Source organism: Tachypleus tridentatus, chromosome 12, assembly GCF_004210375.1.
Source record: "Tachypleus tridentatus isolate NWPU-2018 chromosome 12, ASM421037v1, whole genome shotgun sequence".
Lineage (NCBI taxonomy): Eukaryota > Metazoa > Arthropoda > Merostomata > Xiphosura > Limulidae > Tachypleus > Tachypleus tridentatus.
In genome coordinates, this window is record NC_134836.1 from 129,192,193 (window position 1) to 129,202,665 (window position 10,473).

At 30.3% G+C, this 10,473-nt stretch overlaps 1 protein-coding gene across 3 annotated transcripts; it reads left to right on the forward strand.

The window, feature by feature from the left end:
* Positions 1-724: 724 nt before the first annotated feature.
* LOC143234673 (zinc finger HIT domain-containing protein 1) lies at positions 725-10,229 on the forward strand. 3 transcript variants are annotated; one of them, XM_076472213.1, is made up of 2 exons: positions 725-901; positions 7,776-10,229. In XM_076472213.1, exon 2 carries the CDS (start codon positions 7,805-7,807, stop codon positions 8,264-8,266), a length of 462 nt encoding a protein of 153 aa, XP_076328328.1. In that variant the 5' UTR covers positions 725-901; positions 7,776-7,804; the 3' UTR covers positions 8,267-10,229. The 3 variants fall into 3 exon arrangements, with proteins under 3 accessions (XP_076328328.1, XP_076328329.1, XP_076328327.1); XM_076472214.1 differs by lacking the exon at positions 725-901 and adding an exon at positions 935-1,741; XM_076472212.1 differs by lacking the exon at positions 725-901 and adding an exon at positions 5,301-5,860.
* Positions 10,230-10,473: the final 244 nt, after the last annotated feature.

Below are 10,473 nucleotides of genomic sequence, written 5' to 3' on the forward strand. Positions count from 1 at the left end.
CATACTCACCCTTTCAACTGTGGGAGCGATACAATGTTTCAGTCAATCCCATTGTTCATTAGTAAAAGAATAACCCAAGAGTTGGCGATGTTTGATGATGACTAGCTGTCCTCCTCTAATCTATTACTGTTAAATTAGAGACGGCTAGCGCAGATAGCCATCGAAGAACTTTGTGGGAAATTCAAAACAAACAAATCAAATCTTCGCTAATACAAAATGAGAAAAGGGTCTGAATTGAAACTGCTCTCCGTGGTCATGGACAACGATTAAATACCGATATTTTGGGGTGTTATAATATACAATCAATCCCACTATTCGTTGCTAAAAGTGTAGCCCAAGAGTTGGCGGTGAGTGGTGATGACTAGCTGCCTTCCCTCTAGTCTTACACTGCTAAATTAGGGGAGGCTAGCGCAGATAGCCCTCGTATAGCTTTGCGTGAAATTCCAAACAAATCAAACGAAACCGAAATATTGATTCATACGCTTGGCTAATGCTAATTAATATTTCATTAATGTTATCGATTACGTTAACGTATCACGAAAAATGTTTCTCAATCATATGAACATGAGGAATACAGTTCAGAATGACAATATTCAAGAATGCTGCTTTTGTCAGCGTTAAATGCACTCTAAATAACTAAGTAATCAACATTATAATTACCAAAACAATAATGATAATAACGATTTTGGATATAGGATTTTGTCCAAAGTCAAAGCTAAGGATAGAGAGCGTTAAACTAATTCGAACAAAACATTGTCAACAAGGGTTTGTAAAGAGTAAAGTGCGAGACTCGCAGAAATAGTGGAAAATAAGAACTGCGTTCGATATTTTTGAACTTCGCGTTTTCTAATAAGCAGATGTTTATATCAAACTAACAGTAAACAAACCTAGAAACGTGAAGGTAAGGGGATGATACTAGTATTCCACGTTAGGTGTTATTTATTTTATTCCATCATGAAGCTTGGTTCAAAAATAAAATTCGAACCTCACTTAAGCTAGGGTTAGCATAATTCATCTGAACCACAGATTTAGACCAAGCATATTATTTTATATGCTACTAATTAGGCTGGAATACTCGGTATCATTTTAGGAAGTGTGAAACTGAAAATCAATTGTAAACGATAGCTCGTAGTAACAGAAATGTTACCTATTTAGAACTTGTTCAACAGGTTCTAAACAATTCACATTTCTCCTGCTACAAGTTAACTTGACATTAGTCTCTCACACGTATTTCATTAGGCAGTGGTGCTATCTTTCAGTGTAAACTTACCTATTATTATTAACCTTATTTACAATTACTTAGCATAAACTTCAAATAAGTCGTTCAGTAAGGAAACATAAAAAACTATTGAGAAATAAATTTTTTCAGTCAACTGTTGAATATACTTTTTTACTGAGTACATTTTCAACTAGTTTATTTTTACACTATTTTCCAGTTGCTTAATTTCCTGTTTGACCAAATCTGTCTTCTGTGATTTGAAGTGTTTCTTCATAGTAGTCGGTTCAAAATTCTTAAAAATTTATAATGCTGTTAAAAGATCGTTATTTAAGTGTGTTATAGATGGTAAGCCATTTGATCTTGCACAATCTGTTGCCACAGCAGTAAAGGATGTGAATTCTCACAGACTTCTGCAAACTTGTTTAGTACTATGATGTGTAACCATGAAACATATATACATCCACATGTTGAAGATAAAATTGTACAATGCACTTTGAAATCTTATTTTCATATCTTCAAATGGTAAGATGTTTTCCTTATTCAAAAAGTGCTTAACTCTGATAGTGTCTAAACCAGAATTGTATAGCTGACTTTCATGATTAAGTGTGGTAAAGTTGTGCACATGAGGTTTGGTTATCTGAAATGGACTTTGTTTTTAATGAGAGGAACATTGATGTATAAAAATTAAACTGATTCTTGATAACACTGAGCAGCTTGAATAAAAATGAATAATAAATTAAGAAAAAAGACTTATTTACTAAAAGTGAGATATGGTATTTGTGATATTAAGAAAACATTTCAATATGTTTATCAGCTGATTCATTCAGAAGCTTTTTCCAAAATAGACTTAAAAAAAAAACTGTAAAAAAAATTCCTCCAGCATGTGTTACTTATTCATTCAACCTAACCATTATATTAAATTTCATCATCACTAGTAACACAATGAAGAACTGTTGGTCCCAGACGTTTTCTGGTTTTATTAATACATTTATTTTAGTTTGGCGAGTTTTTCATCACTACTTTATATACAAGGAGGGATTTCAGCAATTTTTAAGTAATGAAAATACCAAAAAAATTGCACATTTTTGGATTCCACAGTCACAAATTAGTAGATTTACACTGCAAGTGTAAATAATATTTAATTAATTTCATTAATTAATAATTAATGAAAAACAATTAAAAATTGTACCTGAAAACTAAACCTTTTCATAACACAACCTTCCCGTTAGAACAATATGAACAAAATATCAGTGATTGATATCAAATTTTTGGTTTACCTGGTAACCTGAGATTGCACAAAACTCTTGTCAAGGTTTAATAAAATGTAGTCCTTATAAAATCCAACAGTTTTAAACTCATCCACAAGGATTCATATTATGTAGTTAAATGAAAATTATAAACAACTGAATGTTAAAAATGAGCTTACCTATGAATGTATGAGAGAGATCTTATCATATTGGTTGTAATACTATGATTCACAGATTATGATGTAATTGATACATTGTATGTATCACTTTAATGTTACTGCTTAATGCATGTTCTTTCTAGCCAAACCCAAAGTTATGATGCATAGCAAACTGTTGTCAGGAGTATGTATCATCTGTTTACACTTAATGATATGCTGTGAAGCAAGTTGCTGCCAAGACAGTGTATAGCATGTTTACAATCCACATTTCTTAATATTTGACATGCTGTCAGTTTGACTTGGCAGATATGTTTGTACTGTTTTATGTATCATGTAATGTGTACCACAACATTTATTGTGTGGCTTTATTTCTACAAATTCAATGAAAAGAAAGAAATTATAAATGGTTTTGTTTGTTTGTTTTCAAATAGAAAATTCTTCTGAATTCAATGAAACCACACGACAGTATTACGTGGAGAGAGTTATTGTTTGATGTTTCACTGAGATTTATTGTTTCACCCAATTTGAATCACTTCCTTGTTTTTTGGCTTTAATGTTCACTCACTGGTCCATGTCAAACAACAGAAAAAGACTTAGCAATCATCATGATTTCTTTAAAACTAACTTATAACTGGTGGGAGTACAGTGCCTTTGAAATAAGTCATGCAAACTCTGTGTGTATTAGTATTATGGATGTTTTTTTATTTGTTGTTTTTGTGTGTAATAATTAGAGTTTTATGGGAGATTTGTATATTTCAACTATGATTTCACATCCATCTATTATTTGGAACTAAAATTATCTGGGACTCCTTAATACAAGATGAAACTTAATGTAATTAAAGCATAAAGTAAAGAACTTATGAATGTTGTATTGTAGTATAGTGAGTAATGTTTAATATATAAATAACTTCTGATACTGAGGTGTTCTATGCTTTCTTTTACTTAGCCAGTGGAACTGTAATTTTCAAATGCATTTTTATGCTGTGAGATAAGTACATCAGAATGTAATTTTAAACTATTTGGCATCTAAGGTGCCATTATTTCAGTATTACTCGTTGTGTGTTGCAATGTAAAGGATTATTTTTGTAATCTTAGAAGTGAAATTTTAACAAATGTAACTCAATAAGGTTTTAGTTTAACTAAAACTAGTCCAGTTTGCCCTTTCATGAAGCTTCTTGGTAGTGTTATCTAGATTTTCATAAATCTTTTACGACATTGGATTTTTTGTGGCATATATAAAATTTAAAAAGTGGATTTAAAAATCATAGGGCAGTGATAAATAGCTAGTTTTTAAAGTGATGGATGGGACTAGTTTGCTTCTTTTGTACTGTGTTTTAGGATCCTTATTTTTGTGAAGTATGCACATTATAATAGAGCTTGAGTTATCCAACTCACACATACATGTATCTTTTCAAAAACATATTGCTTGCCTGGTTCAAGAATCAAGTATCCATTCTACTTTACACTTTCAACCTTTGACAATACTTCTTATTCTGATCTTACTATTAATACCATCAAGGTTTTACTAAGAGAATTATGGTAGCAGGGACCTTTTGATTACTAAAATTTCAAAAACCATTTGTAATTAACCATAGTTTCTAAGTGCTTTACATTTCTGAAAATTATAAATAATATTTTGTGTACTTCTGCAAGATATCCTTTACTAGTTCTAAGTTTACTCAAGTTTCCTTACATTAATAATGTTAGTAAACCTTTGAAATCCATGTTTGAATTAATACCACACTACCAGTTATAAACTTGTAACCAGTGCTTGTGTGAGCTATAATCATGTTAAAATGAGTTAGTCAAACAGTCTAAGGCTGGAAACCGATACATTTCTGTATTTTATCAAGAAATTGATATAAATAAGTTACAAGTAGCTATGAAACCAGTGTTGGTAAAGTATCAGGCTTAGGTTTGAATTAGCTAATAATGACTAGGTGACAGCAAATGGTCATTACAAATTTGAAAAGAATTGTCACAGGAAATTACTGATGTATTAAAAGACATTCTTTGTATTTGATTTTAAACTCATTTGATTAATAGGGTTCAACAAACTGAATGTTGTCATTATTGTTTTCTTAAGGTATTGATTACTTCTATATATGTTACCCAATTGCCAGTCTATTAGGCCTCAGTTTAATACAGTATGTAGACTGTAAGTGTTAGTTTAAGAGTGAATTAAGTAGGTTTCATATCTCTTTCTATGCTTCAGACAGGATTACATACTGGTGGAAATAATTAAAAACTAAACTTATTGCTACCATGTTCCTACTTTGTGACACAAATTTATAGCTTAACAATTTTGTTGACTGTATGTGAGAATGTGTTGTAATGTTGTATTTTAGTTCATAATCTTGCTATAAAGGATTTTACCATACTGTATTGTACTGAGATATCATGCTCTTCTAAAGTATTAATTTCCTATGCTACAATTATAACAAGTTCCAGATATTATAGCTGATTATATACACTCACTGTTAGAGCATGCCATAAATTATCAGAGTTAATATTTTTAGAGGCTAATTTCAAGTATTTTGTAAGATTAGAGCTGGAAAGAGAATAAACATATAGTGTCTACTAAAGAATTTCATATATAAATAAAGATTTCTTTCAGAAATTATGTTATTATTACAAACAAAAAAAAATCCAATTTGATAAACAGCACATCTTCCCAAATATTGTTAATGGGGTGGTCATCTCTTAAGTTTGTACAGAACACACTGTTGTTGCTGTCGTGTTACTACTTGGAAGAAAGTTTACTGTGTTATCAGTAATGTTATTTACTACAGGTTGGGATGACCATTTCTTAACATCACTGTTGTTAATATCCTGTTACTACTTGGAAGAAAGTTTGATATATTTTAACAATAGTGTTATGTACTACAGGTTGGGATGACCATTTCTTAACATCACTGTTGTTAATATCCTGTTACTGCTTGGAAGAAAGTTTTATATATTTTAACAATAGTGTTATGTACTACAGGTTGGGATGACCATTTCTTAACATCACTGTTGTTAATATCCTGTTACTACTTAGAAGAAAGTTTACTGTGTTATCAGTAATGTTATTTACTACAAGTTGAGGTGATCATCTCTTAACATCACTGTTGTTAATATCCTGTTACTGCTTGGAAAATGAAAGTTTCCTGTGCTTTACCTGCCATAATAATTTGTTGACTTTTGTACAGAAATGAGGTGTAAGACAAGATGGACATTTATTTCATATTTGTCAGGTATATTTAAATAATTTTAAACATGTAAAATAACATATTTATCCTACAGTGGTAAAACTTTTAGCTTAGGTTATAAAACATCATTTTTAGTTTACAGTATAATAAACCAAAGATCTATGTAATTAGCATGAAGTAAAGAGTTTGAAAGTCTTTACTCCTATAGGCCTGTTCTTAGTGTACCTTACTTCTGTCATTAGTTAACTTTGAAATAAATATTAAAATAACTACTAAAATTATAACATAAATTATAAATAATAACAGATCTTATTGAGATTCACTTTCTCTGGGTATACGTATCAAGTTAAAGTTTTTAAACATCAGGTAAACCAATTCACAGATTATGCCTTTTGACAGTAATTTTACCAATAGTGTGGATTTGGATTGCCACTGTTTTGTGTATGTTGTTTATATTGTATATTTGACATAGTTTAATTTCTCTACTCAGAACAAATTTGTTTTGGGGCTTCCATTGGCTGTGTATGTTACCCCTTGTTACTCAATTCTCCATCTTACAAACATTTTTTTTTTTTTTTTTGCTATAACATATTACACATCAAGAAACAGGTTTAGTGTGTCATGTGGGTAAAACAACCTGCAGGGCACTGCGCATTATTAACAAGAGCGATAGTTTAGCAGTTTTTACACTTTTAGTGACTTGGACTGTGGTAATTCAAGCTGTCACACATTTTCAGTGAATGTAGCTTACTAGACTCTTACTTCCAATACCAGCAATCCATTAAAAATATACAAGGTATACAAATTCCAATTTTGTTTCAATTTCCTTTTTTTATCTCACTGAATGTATAAAAACTTTCACAGAAAAACATACTTTTATATCTATATTTGTCTAAATATAGGCTTCTATGCAAAGTCATTCAACAGAAAGTGCTCCTTTTTGATCAAAATTGGTTCTGTAAAGTGTTTAACTAACAGGGTTACAGTCCTGGAGTTAATGTTGGTCAGTAAGTCGTGTCACTTTCTTACTTTCTGTGGCTTGTTGACCTAGACATGATATTTAATCAAAAAGGATTGAGTGTGTGAATGTAATCAAATTTGTAGCTACTCTTTGTAGTAATAATAAGGATTATTCATTCATTAGTTAACTAGGCTGAATTTTTTGTTCAACTTGTGGCATGATGGTGGGTAAAACAATGTGTGTAACTACCAGTATGAACACCAATTTTTATTTCATTTCTTTAGGTTACATGCCCAATCTCCATTTTTGGCTGCATCTTTTTTTTCACATCTAAGGTATTATTGATTAGATCTTCATATCAAGAGTTCTTCAAATTAAACTGAGCATGTAAAATAGTTCAGTAACTCATATTTTGTTCATACACTGGCTCATCAATGCAATTCTTATAAAATTATCTGCTATACTTTGAGGACTTGTACAAATTTGAACTAACTTTTCTGAATACAGATATTCTATTATGTACATGTACAGCAGTTCCAAAAACTATAAACTTTTTTCTGTCACAATGAGAAGGATTAGATACGTATGTCAGTAAACAAACCTTTTTTATTTTAATTATTTCATATTTTAAATATGTAAACTTGTAAAATACTTACTCTATAATATTGTGCAGGGGTTTCTAAATCAAGAAACATTTTCTGTACATTTAGTTTTTTTTATTACATTATGATCATAGTGATTCAAGATATATTTTTACTGTTTAACTGCTTTCAAAAGAAATGTAGAGACTATTGAAAAAAACAATATGCTAATTTTGTTTCAGCTAACAAAACCTATACCCTTTGTAGAATATGTTAGATAATAATACAGATTTTTGGGGTAATATTTTTGATACACTGCTAGATTAAGTGAAAAATAAATGTTTTTTTTTTGCTTTCTGACTTGAAATAATGTATTGTTTGTAATTAACTTCATATAAAGTTATTTATTTACTATTAGAATTGGATGATCGTTATCAAATTCCAAGTATGGGAGACAAAAAGGAATCATCTCGTGTAAAAGAAGCTAACCAACAACGTGTGTTGGATAAAGCAGCTCGTAAACGTCGCCAGCGTAAGGCTCTAGATGCCCTTGAGCAAGACAATTTTCATGACGATCCCCACGCTAATCTTGTGATGCACAAGAAAGCACCAAAATTTGAGGAAACCTTAGAGTCAAAAAAACGAAATAGGAGACTAAAAAGTGAACCATTCAAACAAAGGTTTCGTAAGAATTTCACCGTTCTCTTAGAAGAAGAACAGTTAAACTCTTCAGATCCTCCCAATTACCTAAGTGCCTGTGTTCCTCCATCAAAATTTCCTGAACATCACTTTTGTTCAGTGTGTGGCTTTCCTTCCAATTACACATGTATTCCCTGTGGTGGTAGATATTGTTCTGTCAAATGTCTTGGAACTCACAGGGATACTAGGTGTTTGAAATGGACTGCTTAAAACTCTCAATGTGCAGGAATACTAAATACTTGAAATTCTCAGAACTGCAGAGGTACTAGGTGCTTGTAATTTTGCTTCAGTTGAGATTTCTTTTGTATTTGTTAAAACATTATTTGAATTTTGTGTTTTCTGATGTAAAATAGCAGTATATATGTATATTTGTAGTTACTGTTTGTAATTCGTAATACTGTTTATTTCATAAAATATTTTTACTAGTGATAAATTGTATTGTACCTTCATTAGAATACAAACACATTTGGATTGTTATTTAAATCCAGGTTGTTTTCAGTGTAAAATATATTAAAACCTTCATAACAAAAAGTGTATTTGACAGTATAATGTATCCTTTATTTTTATTGTTTAATAAAAATAAGAAATGCTTAACTATTGTTAAAAATACATTGCCGCCCAGTGTTTAAGTACAAGTTTCTCTTTATATAGGTTTAATTTTTGTGCTATTTCTGCTTGCTTGAAATTGGTTTATAATAAAACTATTCTAATGCATTATCAGGTCATTTAAGATTGTATTAGATCTTCTACTAAATCTATAACATTCATCATAGTTGCCTGCATAAAATGTTAATTCTAAAGCAGAGTTATAAAAAATGTTGAGGTATTGTTACTTACCTTTCTGCTGCCATGACTGATAATTCACCTGATCTGAAATATACACATAAAATATTTTTGTTGTTGACATACCCCATAAAACCAAGCATCTTGATAGATCAACCATCTTCTTCAGTGGTTTTTAAAATTTAAAGAGTTATTGTTTCACCCTCATCGAGATCTTGGTTGGTATGACAACTATTTTTTACATTTTTTGTTTGCAGTTCCAATAATTTTTCTGTTTGGCCAGTCAGGTTAATTACATTCTCTACCATGTATTGTTTTTAGGTTCCTTTAACTTTATTTATAATGATCGGGAAGTTTCTCTCTAACATGATTCAAAAGGGCTGTTACACAAACTTTTGTACACAACCTGCACATTTATCTGGTAAAATACTTTCTAAATATACTAATAGATTGTGTAAAGTTTATGGATTTTTTACATTCACTTCATTGAGTATATTTATGTGGCACTGGATAAGTTTAATACTCTTAACATGCAAGATAATTTTGTTCGTGATAACCACCTAACAATTTCAGTAACTTAATTTGTTAAGTTTTGGTCTTGTTTATATATTTTTTAAGAAATCACTGAATTTGTTGAATTTTTCATTGGATGTAAAATATATACGATTACTTTTATGGTTCAGCTTATGATTTTCTAACGTTTTATTCACAGAAATCAATTTTCTATTTCAAAGCTTATTTCCTTTAGTGTGGCATGTACACCATCTGTTTATGTTCCATCACCGTTTCCAATTGCTTGTATATCTAAATATCATAATATTTATCTAGAGAATGCCTGTGCCTTCAGATAAATACTGTAGAGATTGTTCTGTACTCACTGTCTGGATAATGATTTGTAAGTAGTTTGCAAGGTTATTGAAGTTTTTACAATGTCAGTGGAAGACTTTCCTAGTGGACATATGAAGTATGAAATTATATTGTTCTAAATGTGTGCAGTATTTCATTATACTAATATTTTGTAGAAAAGTCTTAGGTACCTGAAAATCTCAAGTTCAAGACAGTTATGCAAAGAATAAACCAATCTTAAATATTAAAGGCAAACAAATAAACAAGATATTTCTTTGATTATTTTATGCGATAACTCCAGCAGATCGTTTTTCACTATTGCTCTATATTTGTAAGGAAAAGAACAACTCTGGTAAAAAACAAAAATGTATTTATACTTAATATTTAATCCTAAAGCTTAATAACTTTTCATTACCTATGATTAGAACATATATGATCTTGAGAAATTGGTTCCATATGAACTTGATTAATTTCATGCACAAAACTGTATGGACATTTAGCAAATATATCGTACTAAACCTGAATAAATGTATTCCACACTAATTATAGAAGGGTGAAATTGATAGCTGTTTTAACTACAACAGTATCATTATTAATTCTGTTTATAAGCCTTAGGTGAAAGGTGGTCTAGACCTGAATTGAAACAAATATTCATTTCTTAATGACGAGAAACCCACGTGAAATAAAAATGTATCTTAGAACAGCTAGTATGGATATTAACACTTTTATTGCTAGGCAGAGAACAATGTTTTGACCTTCCTAGGTCATTTTCAGGTTAGCAAACAAAA

Bases quoted from the DNA above. Each gene is read 5' to 3' on its own strand.
- LOC143234673 (XM_076472212.1), top strand. From the start codon at position 5,818: ATGAGGTGTAAGACAAGATGGACATTTATTTCATATTTGTCAG. The intron at 5,861-7,775 runs GTATATTTAAAT...ATTTACTATTAG, and splicing joins ATTTATTTCATATTTGTCAG to AATTGGATGATCGTTATCAA.